Source organism: Atractosteus spatula, chromosome 2 (genome assembly GCF_055471065.1).
Source record: "Atractosteus spatula isolate fAtrSpa1 chromosome 2, fAtrSpa1.hap1, whole genome shotgun sequence".
NCBI classification, from domain to species: domain Eukaryota; kingdom Metazoa; phylum Chordata; class Actinopteri; order Semionotiformes; family Lepisosteidae; genus Atractosteus; species Atractosteus spatula.
The window spans coordinates 29,729,632-29,747,222 of NC_142707.1; the positions used below are offsets into that span (position 1 = coordinate 29,729,632).

Below are 17,591 nucleotides of genomic sequence, written 5' to 3' on the forward strand. Positions count from 1 at the left end.
TTTAACAGAAGCCCGAACAAGAATGGTGTGGAAACACACAGCCTCTAGGTTTCTGTGCAACGTTCACAGAGACTTAGTCTGGAGTTTCTCCACAAGTGCTTACGGGTATGAGCCTTCTTGTACTGCAGAGGTCTCACTCCCAGCCCTCACTGTATTAGAACGGGCTGCAGTGAGGAGGAGACTGTGGAGAATGGTCCTGCCATTTTGCTAAGACTTTTTGGGCCCAGTTTGAGGACTGGTTACAGGCCCCCTCGCTTCACTTTTCCCTGACCCCAGGTAGCCTTCATAATATGCACTATTATGTCAAACACTACCCTCTGATGTGTTTGACAGGATTTGGGCTATAGTGAACAGTGGAAAGGATGTCCTCTTGGAGGATGAGGAACATGGGGGTGTTCAAAGGCATTGAGGTTCCAGTTAAGGGAACAGGTAGCCTGGTCATTATTAAAGACAACTATTACCTCAGAGATCTATGGAGAGTAGGGAAAGAGGAAGCAGAAAATCTGTGGATCGTAGGATTGTGTCTCATAACCCTGTGATACTGATAATCATGTAAGGAAAAATGTGTTTTTTCTTACAGAAAATGTGTTTGGAATTGATTCAAAATTACGTGAGGTAATGCACCTCAGCAATTGTATTTCTGTTGGCTTTGTAATTTTCTCTAGATGTGTGCATATACAGTATACTGTTTTAGGTATATACTGTATAATACTGTACAGTTTTTCCTTTTGTGTTATTCTGTATTTATGTGTGAAAAGAAAATGAATTTCTTAGGAAACAGACATGCAAACACAGAGAGAACGCACACACTCCATGCAGATAGCACCCCAGGTCCAAAACCAGTCCCCCGTGCTGTGAGCCAGCGATGCTAACCACTGTGCCACACTCTTGTGAAAATCATGAAAGAAAAATACAAAAATGAACCTATAGTCTTCCTTTATCAAGATAACAGCGCAGTGTATCATCATTATTTTGGATGCACTATTGTAGTGTATTCACAAGCATTTCAAAGCCAGTCCGTGAGTAACCACACTTTGCTAAGATCGTCATACATGTCTAAGGTCTGGGGCTACTGAACTCCGCATCAGATTAAGGTCACTTTGTTATTAATGTCAAAATTCTGGGACATCGCTTGCTGCTTTTGCTGTTATGACTTATTCTGTAATAGCTAGGCGATACAAAATTTTTCATAACATTCCTGCAGGTTCATCCAGACGGGATTCACTTTCAGCCTGACAGTGCGGACACTGACAGGTGCTCATGTAACAACAGCTTTCTTGCGAGATGAGAGAATGACAGTTAAACCATAGATGTCAAACCTGAGCCCAGCTAAATAATTTTGTGATGAGGATGGGACATCAGTGGCCTCTAGGCCTTCTGACCGGTGAATAGACATGCTTGTCCAGGGTCTACAACTGGAAATGGGGAAAGAATCTCACAAGTCAGCATGGTTCAAAACATGCGTCATGGATGTACAGTGTGTCGTTTCTACACAAACAGCCCCTGACTTTTTACAGTACAATAGACCCGTTGATCAACCCAAATATTAATCAGCATAGTGACTTTACCTGTCATTGCAACTGCTGCATGAAAGTCATGATAATAAACTTAAGAACTTTTTACATCTATGTATATATATGTATGAATTAAATTGTCAGTACGCTGTATATAAATACATAAAAATAAATAAATAAAACAGGGAAAAAAGCATTTGCGTCCTAAAGCAGCTCCACAGAGACTGCATTAAACTCTGCAGAAGATGACGTAACAGCAGCCGTATCCTAGCAACAAAGAAAACAACAAAGCTTCCTTGATGTGTCGGTGATACATACTGTAGGATGACACCTGGCAGATAGTAGCATTGATTAAAAGACATCAGTGGACATTTCCTTACACGTTAGTTTGCACTTTTTGAAAAATGAATCAGGCCGAGAATGGAGGGGAAGGGCGAGAGGAGAGCGGACCATCGGTGGAGTCCGAAAACCCGGAGGAGCGAATAGCCGCTCGCCGCCTGCGGATAGCAGCTAGGATTGAGGCGAAGAAACGGTATCCAACAGCCAGAAACAACTCCGTGTGCTAACGCTTATCTCTTAAACCCGCAATGTTTGTTTGGTAAAACAGAATCATGGAGACAATAATGAAATAGTAAAACGCATTCGTACCTAAGCACCTAAGTGTAGTTGTGACGATTTAGCGAAACAGATGTCATGTTTCGATTCAGTTCCCGAGTAAGAAAAATGCTTAAATTAACTTTTGCTATTCGAGTAAGTCTTGCAGATAATAGACTACTAAACCAAGGCTTAGAAAGTTTTGTATGTTGTTTATGGCGGCACAGAACCGTGACGCTGCTGGCTCACAGCACTTGAGTCTCGACGCTGGTTTACAGGGGCACCTTCTGTGCGGAGTCTGCATGATGTGAGAGTTCTCGGGTGACATTCTGGTTAGGGTATTTGTCTGTTCAGGGTGTAGTCACGCCTTGCTTTCTGTGTTTAAGTGATTAGCTCTGAACTCTGGGTGCTCTGAATGGCTCTGAATGCTCTGGGTGTTGCAACCCTCATAATGAACTCATACTGTTTTTCTTGCATGCTGAACTGTTTTACATTCATTGGATGTCAAAATACTCAGAGAAGCTCTAGGAGACAGCAGCCATGAAAAGAAAGATAAGGAAGAAATGAGAAAAAGCCAGAAGCAGGTGGAGCAGAGCTGTAAGGTTGGTGGTACTTATGGATGTCAAATAGTATCGCACATATTGAAAGTCTCTTACAGAATTTATTCCAACTGTAATATGATTTTTAGCCCTCAAGACTTGATCAAAAATATGTTTATCAGCAGCATTGAGGTTGTCATCTCTCTTGTTTTAAAATAGATAATAGATCATTATCTAGTCTGAAAGACTCGATCTCCTCAATTTGACCCATGCCAAATTTTAGGCTTCACAAGATGTGTAAATACATGTTGTAATGAAATATAGTAAAGAATTGTGTTGAAAGCTGTTAGTATTTGTATTATCGACGGTGCCTTATATCATTTTGCTGATTCTGATACTCACACTTTGTTTTCGTGTGGTATGGTTTCTTTATACAAATATATTTTCTACTACAGCTCTAGGCCATGTAGAGCACAGGTGTCTTTGGTTGAGCCATTGTGTTTTATTTCTCACAGAGAATGATTAAACTGCAGGCTGATGGGACAGAGCTGGTCACCAATATTCAGGTAGCAGGAGACTGGAAAGAGTCTCAGAGGAGGACTGAAGAGGAGGAGGCAAGGAGGCAGAGGTACATGAGGAACATAGCTGAGTCTCTCCTTCACAAACACAGTCATTCACCAGGAAATTACAGTACCTTTAAAAGTCTCAGACAAATGGCTTTTTTATCTTTCTTTATATGACTCTTTCCTCAAATAGTTTCATGTTTTGGAAGACAAATCTTCAAATACAATATCTGGAAAATGTTAGGCTACATCTATTATTACAGTGTAAATACTGTAAACTTTAGAGGATTCGTGAGTTTGAGAATAGAGGATTCTCAAACAATTTTATGACTTTTGTTTAATTAGATGGTGTTGTAGAAAGACTATTCAGTAAGCTTTAAAATATCTTTACATTACTTCATGAATTATTCCCAGTCACTCATGTATTACCTGTAATCATTTCTTTTTGTAAATGTAATTGACAAAATGTCAGAAGATTCTCCATTATGATGTGAAAGACCTTCAGAGTTGCTATCTGAAGTACTGTATACACAAAGTATTCCCTCTCCACAGTATTCTAGATTGTTCTGAAGGTATTGACTACTATGACACATACTGTATCTAACCCATTCTGCCCTATGAAAGAACAGAGAAGCTGGAAAGTGAAGCCAAGACCAGTATAGAAAAGTTTGAGGAAATCACAAAGAAGTGGACATCAGCCAGAATGAAGGAGATCCCTCAGGACTTGAGGGAGGCACTCAACATGCAACAACATCAATGTGCTCTTCTTATTGAGGAGAAGAACAAGCTCATTAATGACCTACAACAGGTAAGGAAATCCTGGGTGATGGGAATTCATCCATTTTCTAACCACTTTATCCCATGCAGTGTCATGGGGTACATAAGGACATCATATTAAAAATGTTTTTATCTAAAGTTACAAACCACATGAGACCCAGCAAAAATAATTAATACATAATGATGACTATTCTTCCTTAAAATTCCATCTTTGAGCGTGAACCTTAAACTTTCTTGTAGTACTGTTTACTATTTTATGTGTATGGAAATCAACAAAAGGTTTTCCTTCATTTATTTAGATTTTGTTCTTAGAGGAGAGAATGTGGTTTCTTTACACTCAATTTCTAACTGTTTCCCAGTTATGACAGAGAGGTACTGTACAAATACTTTTATTTGAGACTTAACCTATTTCAAAACAAGCCATGCTCTGCCAACAGGAACTGAAAGCGAGTGATGATCGCTACGTTAAAGACTTGAAGAAACAAGCAGAAGACATCGATCTCATGATTGAGAGAATGGAAGAACAGATAAAGAATCTGATGAAATCCTACAGAGAAGAACTGGACCAGATTGAGGTACCGTAGGTACATTTCTATTGACATTTCTAACTGACAGTAACAAATGATGCTTTAAAGGCATTGTGGATTTTTGGGAGAGGCAGAAGTTTTATTTACTACTTTCTATTTTGAACTGGACAACCTTGTTAGCTTTATCCCTTCACACCTATTTTAAGTATTTAATGAAATATAGACAGCATGGTAAATGCTTCAAGGATTTCAAGAATGAGTCATGACAATCCCTATGCGTCTGTCACAAGTGCTGTGTATTTGTGCAGAAAGCCTTTGAACTAGAACGTCGGGAACTTCTAGACAACAACCGCAAAAAATGGGAACAGATGATGCAGAGTCGTCGGGACAAGGAGGTAAATGCCATTAATTGCTGTGATCTGTGGCACCTTTACATTTGGTTAATTAATTAATATGAATTTAAGAGCTCTAATTGAACCATTAAGGATCTGAACAGAGCTGATCATTGTGAGGATATTGGTCCAGGGTATAATCTAATATTACCTTCAGGCATTCCTCTTAGTATCTTACTTCACCTTACAGGAAATCCCAGATTAATCAGTGATCCAGTGATATTTTAAGAGACATATCACATAAACACAATATAATATAAGAAAAATAAACAATTTTATATATGCCACCTCATAAAAGTACATAAAAACCTCATACTAATATTTACAGTATGTGAAAGGCAAGCCCTTATGTGTAATCTTAGTGCCCATACATAACTAACATATTGTGGTAAAAAATGTACAGTATGTAACCTAAGAGAATCTAGAGGTTTACTCTAGAGTTGAGTTTGTTTGAAATCAGGGATATGATGAGGGGTGTAATTGAACATCATAAATGTAATGAGGCAAATAGAACTGTACACATGGCAGCTGTGTAAGGCTGTGGGTTGTGGGTCCCTGCAGCTGGAGTACCTAATCCTGAGGATGAAGCGAGTGGAGGAGCATGAGAAGCAGCTGCAGCAGCTGAGAGTGGAGGATGCTGAGGAGTACAACATGATCAAGATCAAGCTTGAGACAGACGTTCAGGTGTGATATTCAGAATCATTAAAGGACTTGAGTAGCGCTGGTTAAGTGTTTCAGGGCAAAAATGTGTCAGAGAACACAATTATTGCTCCGTATTGACCTGCATGACCAGGAAACTGGAAAGGATCGAGACCAAAGCTGCAAAAATTGTTGGCTGTGAACTCCCTTCCATTTCAACTGTCTACTCAAGTCGCACCTTCAATCTTGCCAAGAAACTCATTTCAGATCCCTCTCATCCATCTTATAATCTCTTTCAGCTTCTCCCTTCTGGAAAACGTTTCAAATCCTTCCTCTCAAGGACTGCCCGCCCTGAACTCAGTTTCTTTCCCACTGAATTTTGAATTCGCATTGAACTCTCAATTTCATTGTATAATTATGCTGCTACATGGCAAGTTGTTTACATATGTATGTGATGATGTTTGTTTGTCTTCTGTCCTATTAAGATTTGTACTGTATATGTTGAATGTATATCTCATCTGTGTTCTTTGCTGTACTGAAAGCAGATTCCACCAACTATTGTTGTGTGGCAATAAAGAATAAAGAAAGGAAGTTGAATTCAAGTGAAAAAATTACTGTAATTACTGGGAAGTAGGTCCAACGGGAAGAGTAGGTACACCATTGACAGCAGCGGCCTGTTTTTATTCAGAGGTGTCCCTTCCCAGTTGGCCAGGCCCAGCCTTGTTTAGCTTCTGATATCTAACAAGATCAGGCTATAAGTTAAATAACGCTGGTTCCATTGTATAACACCTGGTTATTCCAAATTTGGTTAAATCTCAAGAGAAATGTATTTAAGTATTTTTACAAAAGCATCTCATTTCTTGACCTTGAACAAATTTGTAAATATTAAATAGTACAATTGTAATACTATTTACAAATGTAAATATTATCACAGTTATCACTTGTTCAGTTTTGATAATTGTAATACTATTAACAAAGGTAAGAAAGTTTGTTATAACATTTATCTAATTGCATTGCTTTGGAAAGTATCAGTAATCCTCTACAGAGAGAGGAATGGTCATTTCAGTAGGCAAGAGGTGATTTATGTACATTAGAAGTAAGCTCACTATACCCTAAGAAGGAAGCTGTCCTACCAAGATTTTAATTTGACCAAAGAAATATATGTATCATGAGATACAATGAAACATTTACCTAAATCTGTGGTGTTTGCATTACAGAAGTGAGGAAGGACAATTCCATTTCACCAAATGTTGTGAACAAACAGAAAATCACTAAGAGAATACTGTACTTATAGCTGCATTTTCCTTTTTTCTGTAAGGACTTGGGTCTCTAAAATCAATCATCATATTTCATAAGTTGTGAATTTCTTATTGGCTCTTACTGTAGATCCTGGAGCAGCAGTTGCAACAGATGAAAGCCACCTATCAGCTGAACCAGGAGAAACTGGAGTACAACTTCCAGGTGCTGAAAAAGAGAGATGAGGAGAACACAATCACCAAGTCGCAGCAGAAGAGGAAAATCACTAGGTACCCAAATACTCCATATTGCTATAACCCCCCAGAAATAAACATTACCTCTGTTACAATACAGTACAGTACAAAGCAGGGGTATTAATTACGTCCAAATATTTTTAATTGGAGAAGGAGCTGTATTCCAATATTATTTTCTATGTTTGAATGTTTAGGAACACACGGGAGATACTGAAGTTTCATACACTCATTGTGTATATACTGTAGTTTGAATGGTAAAAATCTAGTTAAACATTTTAGAACTAAAGGGACATAGAGATGTGCTCCCTTATGTTTGTGATTGACCTTTTTAGTAATGCTCATTTAATTAGGGATCACCTGAAACCTTTCAAATGGGGAGTTCATGTTTTTTTTACTCTTTATTTGTTTTTCATCCTATTGAAGACTGCAGGATGTTTTGAACAACCTCAGGATAAAATGTGCCAAACAGGAGAAGCAAAGTCGTGAGGAAAATCACTCCCTCACTGATGACTATAAAAGAATTATGCAGCAATACAAGGAAATGCAAAAGAAAATGAGGTGAGTATTGTGGGATTTTCTTGAATCCAAACTGCTGCCAACTTTTCAAAAATGTTGTAATTAAAATGTAATTACTGTACATTGACAAGGCATTTCTCTGCCACACCCAATGCCTTCTTTAATGGTAAAAAATAGTAAAGCATCTCTCACCATTAACGTCTTTATATTGATGTTATAAAGGACATGGTACTGCTAATAAAGTTATTTACAGTGTCTTCAACATGCTGTGAAACAGAATGTCCATGAATATAGGGCACCAAAATACATTTTCTTCTTTGCAGAATTTACAGCACAGTATATTACAAAGATTTTGTGTGTTATTATTCAACTAGAACCTCTGTGGTGACAGATTGTCCTGGCTTTAGGAATCTTCCTATCACATGATGTCCTCCATGCAAACCATTCTCAATATACTGTATATGTGCAGCTTATTGTCAAAACATCTTTTTTTCACCTCAGAAATATCGCTAGACTACGCCCTATGCTATCACTAACTGTGGCTGAAAAGCTGATCAACACATTGGTGTTCTCTCGAATTGACTACTGTAATGCTCTACTCGCTGGGGTATCTAAATCTACCTTGAACAAACTGCAGTATGTCCAAAATTCAGCAGCCAGAATCCTGACCAGGTCTAGTGCAAGTGATCACATTACTCCTATCCTGGAGTCCTTGCACTGGCTTCCTGTCAAATTCTGTGTGGACTTTAAAATCCACATGCTCACCTATAAGGCTCGGCATGGCTTGGCACCTCAGTACCTGTCTGAACTATTATCGCCTTACTCCCCACCTCGCAACCTTCGCTCTTCTAATTCTGGTCTCCTAACTGTCTCCCAAGCCTGTCTACATTGTATGGGTGACAGGGCCTTCTCCTGTTATGCCCCCAAGCTCTGGAACTCTCTGCCCAAGGATATCAGAGATTCACCTTCTCTAAACTCAAAACCTTCTTCTTTAGAAGAGCCTTTACTTAACTGCTTCTATTCTTCACCCCTCTGCTTTTCCTAGTACCACCATCCACGGTCTCCTCTGTATATTGTAATTGTGTTTTTTCTTGTGTATTCTTTTTATTTTTTGTTGTTCTGATTCTGTAAAGTGCTTTGAGAAGCCACCTTTAAAGGCGCTATATAAAATGAAGTTTATTATATTATTATTATACTTAACAGTTTTGTAAAATACCTTTCCTTCCTCATGAAGAAAGAAGAGCCACATGAATGTTGATGACCACTTTTAATAAACTATCGCCATTATTAAGCTCATTGAGTGATTGTTTTCTCTTACTATCATAAGTCAATTTAAGTGGGCACACTGGGGTTTGTGTTTTTTTGTGGGGTTGAGTTTGCAAGTTATATTCTGTTAAGTTTGCTTGTTTGCAGCAGCTGTTTTGCACATACACTCCTTCAGATCAAATATCTGTTTCTTATGATTGTAGTTTCATTATGATAGGACATTAATAATCAAATCAACTGAATCATAATTAACAGTCAGATATGCTGACTACATAGACTAGGACAAAACACAATCTTATCAACATGAACACAGTAAAAATGCCTGCATCTATGTTTAACAATAATATGATTAAAATAATTTGGGAGTTTGAGTAAATACAGCATCCAAATAACCTGAGCTGTGAATTGCTGCACATTTCAGCACAGAGGTAAAAATGCACTTTTTCAGACACACTTGATGGTAGCAAAAGTAATGTAAAATTTTAAGGGTCATCTATTTTTTTCATCTATTTTTCCTTTGTGTTTGTGCAGACACTTTGCTGCTGTCGATGCAAAGACATTCGAGGATATCTGGCTGATGAATGAGGCGGAGGTGAAAGAGCTGGTAGAGAAGGCCTTGCAGACGGACCGCCTCATTCACGAGCAGCAGCTGGGTGTGGCCTGGGTGCGTCCTCCTCTGCCCTTCATGGAGCACTTGGGACCTATCATCCCACAAAGAAAGCTGAAGAAATCTGCCGGGCAGCTGGCTGGAGAGCTGCTGAGATCAGGAGGTAACATCTCTTGTGCTTTTTTTTTACTTGTATTGAGGTCTATCAACATTGAAACAGTAGAAAAAATACACAATCCAGTTTTTTCTCTTTTGGATCAGTAGTGGATTTGAACAAGGACACTTGTTTTGTGTGTTAATGTGATAAGACTGACTGTTTTTCTTTTTTTAATTATTGCAATTTCAAAAACCTCTGCAGGTAGCCAAACCAGCAGGGAAGAGAAAGAGGAGGCAGAGCCAACAGCAGCAGTCTCACCAAGCAGTGTTCTCCCTATCCAGGATCAGGATGTAACAGACACTGAACATCCAGTGAGCACTGCTGAGGATCACATGAAAATCTCTGCTAAAACAGTCAAGAGACTGCTGGAGATCCTGTGTGATGAGACGGTAGGACATACAATTACTTTATTCATGAGTCCTGTGTGGCTGATTCATTTGGACTGTTTTGCCTCTTCGATTATGCTTCACTGACAGCAACTTATTATTGATTGTTATTTAATTATTTAATAATATTTTGTGGAAAATAAACAATCACATAGTTGTAAGATAAAAATAAGTTCTCTTTATTTACAACATGACAGAAAATAAGTTTTTCTGATTTCTGCCCATAAGTATCTGAGCAGCTAAGCTGCTTGCCTGATTCCAAATAAGTCTCTTTCTGAGACTTTCTCCAAAAATTCCTATAAGACATTTCCCCAAACTACTTTTTCAAAAACTCAGTCACCCTCCAAGATTCTTTAAAATAAACTCACGCTTCATGACGTCACAAAAAATCGAAATATCCACAGTGCCATGGTTGGTCAGTTGGATGGATGCCTTCTTCCTTTCTTCTTGGCTTTTTTTGCCATTGATGAAGGCTTCGTATTTATGTTAAGGAAAAGACGTTCCTTCGTGTTTTACTCCTGTTAACAGAGCCCATGTGGCATCTTCAACAACCTGTGAAACAGAATGTTTATGAATATGGAGCACTGAAATCTGTTTTTTTGTATAACTGATCTTTTCAAACACTATATTTTTTTATTAGCATACTATAACTACATTTATATGGCCTGTTCCACAATTTGAATCACAAGAGAAAGCTACTGTAGATTATATTCCCATCCATATTGTAAACATTGAAAATAGTGGGTTACTGAAAACTTTTATTCACTATGTGTTATTTCTACAAAATTAATAATCTTCTGATATATCATGGGATTTCTCTCCTTATAGGGTTTCTTGATTGAAAGCAAATTACTCAAATTACTTTCTCCCTTGGAGAAAGATGAACAGTCCCTCATGAAACTGGATGCCATATTCCTGGTAAGCACTGTCCTCCCACAACCCAATACACTTTCAAACTTTGATATTTCTTCCACTAAATGTGTTGCAGAATAAGATTAATCTACCTAATAGTATTAAATTTTATTAGATGGATTATCAAGCTTTTCTTTTCATTAGAATAATTATTTAATTGTTAATTTATTAACTAAAAACTGTTTTTAATTTACTAAAAAAGGTTTTTAACATTTCCTGTAAAATATTGAATTTAATAAAGTGTCGGTACACTCCAAGACTGTAAATAGTTATTATAGATCATTCATGAAAACCAAAATTAATTCTAGATTAACTTTATTTTCCTAGGCTCTGGGAATTGAGAATGAAGAAGATGTGTACAAGCTAGCTGATTTCTTCATGAAGTACAGGCAACAACAGAAGGAAGATGAAGATGTAGGGTGTATTATGAGTACAGTTTTGAGTGAAATATTTTACTGCACCTTTTTACAATTTTTACATTGCCTGTAGATACAAACTGAAAATCTAGATGACCTGGGCATATTTATGTTTATCTTTCAATGAGCTCTGATCCAAAAGAAATTCTTTAAACACTTTTCTGAAATTAGACCTTGTGCTTGAAAAGCTTTTAAAATTATTTTCTTTAGTGTTCCTCAGGGGAGATGTCCCAGGAACAGAGAAGGAGCACAGTACTGGAGAGAGAAGATTCTTCTTCAGTGCCACATAGCTCTTCATTAGATCCGATTCATCCCAATGACGTCCTGAAGGCACTGCAAGCCTTTACCATAGAGTACTGCAGACCAAGGTGAGCAGGAACGTATACAGTAAACATTGATAAATCAAAGGAAACTCAATACATAGTGTAGAAGCTGGCTTTCTATGTTTTCATAACCCAGTATAGAGAACTATAGGTTCAGACAAGATGGAGATCCCTGTCCTTAATACTGTGGGGAATGAAGTGCTGCCCTCAGTCACCTGATCAGATCTGAAAAGATGATTGGTCAGGTAATAATTTAAAAATCGTGATGCAAAATCTTCTGGGTTCAGTTTGTCAAAGGACAGATCCTCTCTATTGCAGATCTACCAGAGGGTGAAAGAAGTGACTGGCAGAGTGAAACATGTTCATGTTATTCTGCTTTAACAGTATTTGATAAACAAATTCAACATAAACAGTTTATTCTTGACAAAGCTGGTGTTTACGAGTCAAACTATTAAAAAGTTAAAAATAATTATAAACAAAAATGATATTTTTGAAATATTTAATGAATAATCTCTGCTTAAAGTGGTCTTTCTACATCAGACATCATAGTACGGACGTACCAGAATTTTGGACACAGCAATTTGGAATTTGTAAATTTTTAAATCTCTTAGTACAATCCACATTTGTTTTTATCTGGGTAGCATACTTTTTTCACTTCTTTTTGCTTTTCATTGTCTGGGTTTGATGATAGCACTGATCATAGTTTAATTTGTCATTTTGGAAACATCTGTCATTCGTATTTTAGGACAAGTAAATTAATTAAACACTGAAAACTATAAAGGAGAAACACAATGTTCTGGCTGGTAAGCCTTCTGTTTTTTTCAGCATTTAATTAACCTTTACTTGTTCCTTTGCTCACTGACGCAGCTCCCCACTTGAAATTATCACTTTTGTATTAATAATATAATTAAGACCACAGACACATGAATTCTGTTTTTTAGTGCCTAACATTACAGTTGGGCAAACCCTTTTCTTAATTTTATCTATTTTAAAAACAACAATAAAATGAAAAAAATCACATTTCAGCCCCTTCTTCCACTACCATTAAAGATATCTCCCTCTGATTTTCTTTCCAAAGAATCACTAGAATATGATCAGACAGCTGTAATATAAGTACACAGCTGGGATTTGCCTGAGTCAACAGCAGCCCACCAAAACCCCACTGTACTTTCCAGGGCTCCATATAAGATACGATCACTTTATTAGCCATATACAATGTCTTGCATTAGGAATTAGTCTATTTGTATACCCCAGCTTGCTCTCTATGAGACACACAGACAGGGAGAGAAGCCTGGGGCCAGAGCACCAGGTCAGCCATTGTACAGCACCCCTGGAGCAGTTGGGGTTAAGGGCCTTGCTCAGAAGCCCAGTGGAGTAGAATTCCCCTGCCAGCCACGGGATCTGAACCAGCAACCTGCCAGCCACAAGCACAGATCCTTAGCCACAGAGCCACTGCTCTGCCTGTATATAAATAATCTCAAGATGGTTGAGGATCCTGTAATTGCAGAAGAAGGAAACAAAGGCTTCCATCTTTTTAGCTGCTGTCAGACCAGTATACCAGATCTTTTTCTGCTACTGCAAGAAGCCAGGATTGGATGATCATTTAACAAAAGTGCTAAGTGAGAGCAAGCCATGTCCTTGTTTAGCACAGATGAAGGGAGCCTTCTGCCCTCCTGAGTGACATGACCAGGAAAGGTGCTCACCTATGTGTAGGTGGTGCTACATGATCAGGCATTGTGGGTTCAAGCCTGGGTCATGGAGTTAGCCTAGCCTGCTTTCAATGGGATTTCCCAAGCAGAGGGCAGGGTGGGCTTAGTCAGCCAAGACTCTCTCAGTTTACAGTGACCCCTGGGGTCTCCTTGATACTTGCAGATTTGCAGTGCTGTTGTTGAGGGTCTTTCCTGCCCTCCACCTAGGGCTGTGGTGTCTGTGATGTATAAAACGACAAAAGTACGTGAGCTGGAGGAGTCTGCCTACACTTCCTCATTCTGTCCTGTATGAGGGTTGAGCTGTTAGTTGTTGTAGGCTGAGATAAGAAAAATGAGTCATTGTTTATTCCAAAATTATCAGACTATAATATAATATGCTGACTCTAAATTTATTTTTTAAAAGAATAGTGCACCATGAAGAAAAAACCTGTTTCTAAAATTTACCAACATTTGAATACCTGTAACATATACAAAATGGTACCAATGATGCCCCTTAACCAGAGTGTACACAGGACACTATGGACAAGACTCGTACAATAGAGTTTATTAGGGGTCAAGTGTGAATAAAATGCAAGTGGATCATTGCATTCCAATTAAGATTTTTATGTTGTCTTAAATAGTACTCTAGGAACTGTATCTATTCAAAACTAACTGTAACATTCAAAATTCTGTTTCTTATAGTGAAAGCAGTGTAAGGTTTATATGAAGCCTCATACATTCTGCTTAACACAAAACAAACTAAGGCAGCCTATCCCTGCAGTAGATTATATACTGGGTAAAATACTAGACGGTTAGGTTTGCCTGATATATAAGGCAAATCTCTCCCCCAGAGAATGACATAAGTATGCATTGCAAAATGGTGATATACAGTATGTGCTATACGTTAAAACATTACGTTAAAAAAAGCCTCAGAACCTGAGAAGCCCCTAATGAGATTGCAAAGCCTAGGAGGAACAGAGAAAACTCTGGTGGTTTTGTGAATCAATTTATTCCTCCAATGAGGGAAGAGAAAAGAGAATTACCCCTAAGGGTTTTATTATGATAGAAAATAGGATAATGTTATATTTTCTGGGGTTTTCTGTAACTATTAATTAACTGGTAATTAAGTATGTAATTACAGATCCAAAACACAACCACAGTGTCAAAGTGTAAACGAAACTTGAAAACTATATTGACAGACTAGACTTTCAAGTGGGTGCTAAGATACAAGAGTGTCAGAATTAAACCATACAATACTCACAAAAAAAAAGTGTAGATCAAGAATTTAAAGTTTGGCAGAAATAAACTCCCTCCATATCTGTCACACTATATATAGAGTGGAGAATTTAAGACTGTCACATTCTTTTGCATGTAAAATTGAGTATGCAGCCTATCCAACACTGTAAAAGAGGGAGAAAAAGTCATAATAAAACTAAAAATTCAAGCAAGGAAGCACATTCTTTCTTTTTATGAAGAGGTCATCCTGAAGAGAAAAACAGTGCCTGCTGCTTCACTGACAGCTTCAGCAGAGAGACTGTTTTACCCAGTCCAGGAGAATCTGATTCTTTCAGCTTGGTCTTAGCTGGGTAAATAGAGGTCAAAGAATGAACCTTATTCCTTGTCTGCCAACTCAGAGGGACTGCCAATCCATAATAGAAAGAAAGATGAGAGGAATAATAAAAGTGAGGAAGAGTGGCAGGCAACCAGGTTTCTAACTTCAAACCAGCCTAAAGGTCACCTGATCTCATGAATATTAATGTTTTATAACTGGTTTTCCTGTTTTGCCCAATTTCAAGGGAGAAGTACCTGCAGTCTAATGTACTAAACCTTGAAGAAAGAGATGACTCAGAAGACAGTGCATATTGGGAATCCATGGCTAACGTTATCCCCGAGTCCAAGCTAAAAATCTGGGATGCCTTGGAGACTGCTTTGGAAAAATACTAGTAGGTATTTTTCCAGTCTTTTTAATTTAATTTTCTTTTGTAATTGTAATTTAATTTTCTTTTGTAATCGTAGGTTGTAATGCAGAAAGAAGACTGTTACTCAGTGCACTTCGTTTTTTCATTGTTTACGTAATGGTTATTTTTTCTGCTATCTATAGTTTGCAGGTAATTGAATAAAACATATTCTGTTGTCTCTTTTGTTAAGTTCATTTGATATTTTTCCTTTTTTCGTGTGACATACTTGTATTGACATATATTTTGTATTGTTATAGCAATGTTCTAACTGAGAGGGCTAAGCTGATTGATGAAACAGATGGTTTGAAACAGCAGAATGCAGAGCTTAGGATGTTACTGCATCAGTATGTCAATTCAAGGGTAAGTCCTACCATCTCTCACATAAATTCATGATAGTTTTCTTAGTATGTACGTGGTGGGTTTTATCCAGGGAAGTAGAGGGACTGTGAAAAAATATAGTTATACATCATCACTTTCCTCCAGCTACCGAGGAAACAAGCTTGTAATTTTCTGTTAATTGTTCACTTCATTACAAGTCTTAAACTTATATTTGATGCATTTTCAATGCCTTGCAATTATGAAGTAGATGTTTTTTGGTATCTGTCTGACATGCCTTGGAGCAGCTAGTGAAAGAGCACATGAAGGATCTTCCATCGCTTCAGGGTCAGGAGGAAGGTATTGCTATAGCAGCTGGCAGCAGTCAAGAACACATTCATGCTGCAAAAATGCAAGTGCCTGTTGACTGCTATTTGAAGTCACTGTAAGCAACAATAATCTAACTTAGTTGTCTGGATGTTGAAAATAAAGCACCACGTTCTATTGTAATAATATTTTTGGAACCCTCTGCCTGTTTATGAGCTGTTTGTGTTGCAGAGGGACTGTTCATACAGTATAAATAATTAAGCTGGACCACTAATGCTGGAACAAGTGAATTCAAATGTGAAGTTACTAAATTGATTTAATCATCTTCTGCTTGAAAATATAGTAGTAGAAATTAACTTCTATGTTTTTTTCACCAAGAAAAATAATTGTCCTCTCTGTACTAGTGAGATGCAGGATGTTATACTGTAAGTGAAACAGTATAAGTTTCTTTATCCTTCAAAACTTAAAACCTATTTGATGGGTATAGTATACGAACGCATGAAGTATACATGGGTTTCACATAGCTCTCTAAAGAAAATAGCAATTATATCCTAGATATTGTTATTTTTCTTTGCGTTTTTCCAATTTTGTTTTTTTTTTCTTTGTCAATTATTTAATACTTCAGCCTTTATTCACAGGTGAATGCTGAGCTGGAGATTCCACCGACACAAGTGATGCAGCTTGAGCCTGCTTGGAACTGAACACCACTGTGTAAATTGTTGTAGGATCTTGCTTTTTGGTTACTTCAATATTCAGTATGGAATAATGTACTTCATATTAAAATCTTCTTGGTTCCTTTGGGCACTGCTTGGAGAGTTTTCTTGACTCAATGTCTTTCTGCATTGTAAGGTCACTGATTACTAAAGACAGCATTTTTTTCACCTTATGTTGGGTTTGTATGTATGCCTTTGTAGGACTACTTTTAGGGCTAATAATGAAGCATCTTTTTTTATACAATATAACATGGGTGTGTGCATGAACTACACAGCTATCCATTGAAGCCTACTGTCAGAAACCCATTAAGAAACAACCAAACAGAACAAGATGGGACAAATGACATTCTTACACTTGTAAAGCCTACAATACAATGCAATATATTTTGGTTTGACACAAGTAACTGCAACAACATTTACATGGTAAGTATGTAAAAGGAAACATTACTTATCGCCATATCACCCTGCAGCTCACAGCTGGCAACCCACTGAAGCTAAGCAGATATGAGCCTGATCAGTACCTGGATGGGAGGCCTCCTGGGGAAAAACTAAGGTTGCTGTGGACTGTGCGAGTCCTAATACCCAAGTATAGTGATGGGGACACTATACTGTAAAAAATCCAGGACCTGACTGTCTCTAGTCATTAAAAGTAGCCATTTCTCAAAAAGAGTAGTGGTGTTACCCTGGTGTCTTAGCCATATTTCCCATTAGCCTTTACCAATCATGGTCTCCTAGTAATCCCCATCTATGAATTGGCTTCATCACTCTGTTCTCCTCTCTTTTGATAGCTGATGTGTGGTGAGGGTACTGTGTGCACTATGGCTGCCTTCGCATCATCCAGGTGGGGCTACACATTGGTGGTGGAGGGGATTCCCCATTACCTGTAAAGCAGTTTGAGTGGAGTGTCCAAAAAGTACTATATAAGTGTAAGCTTTCTTTTTTCTTCTTTTTGATCTTATCATCTAATATGTG

At 37.8% G+C, this 17,591-nt stretch overlaps 1 protein-coding gene across 1 annotated transcript; it reads left to right on the plus strand.

The window, feature by feature from the left end:
* Positions 1-1,918: 1,918 nt before the first annotated feature.
* Positions 1,919-16,702, plus strand: drc1 (dynein regulatory complex subunit 1 homolog (Chlamydomonas)). Its single transcript, XM_088933890.1, has 17 exons — positions 1,919-2,046; positions 2,626-2,710; positions 3,163-3,275; positions 3,835-4,018; positions 4,425-4,562; positions 4,823-4,909; positions 5,468-5,590; positions 6,932-7,071; positions 7,459-7,593; positions 9,349-9,587; positions 9,783-9,970; positions 10,796-10,885; positions 11,207-11,293; positions 11,506-11,663; positions 15,103-15,249; positions 15,522-15,624; positions 16,545-16,702. Exons 1-17 carry the CDS (start codon positions 1,919-1,921, stop codon positions 16,605-16,607), a joined length of 2,208 nt encoding a protein of 735 aa, XP_088790016.1. The 3' UTR covers positions 16,608-16,702.
* Positions 16,703-17,591: the final 889 nt, after the last annotated feature.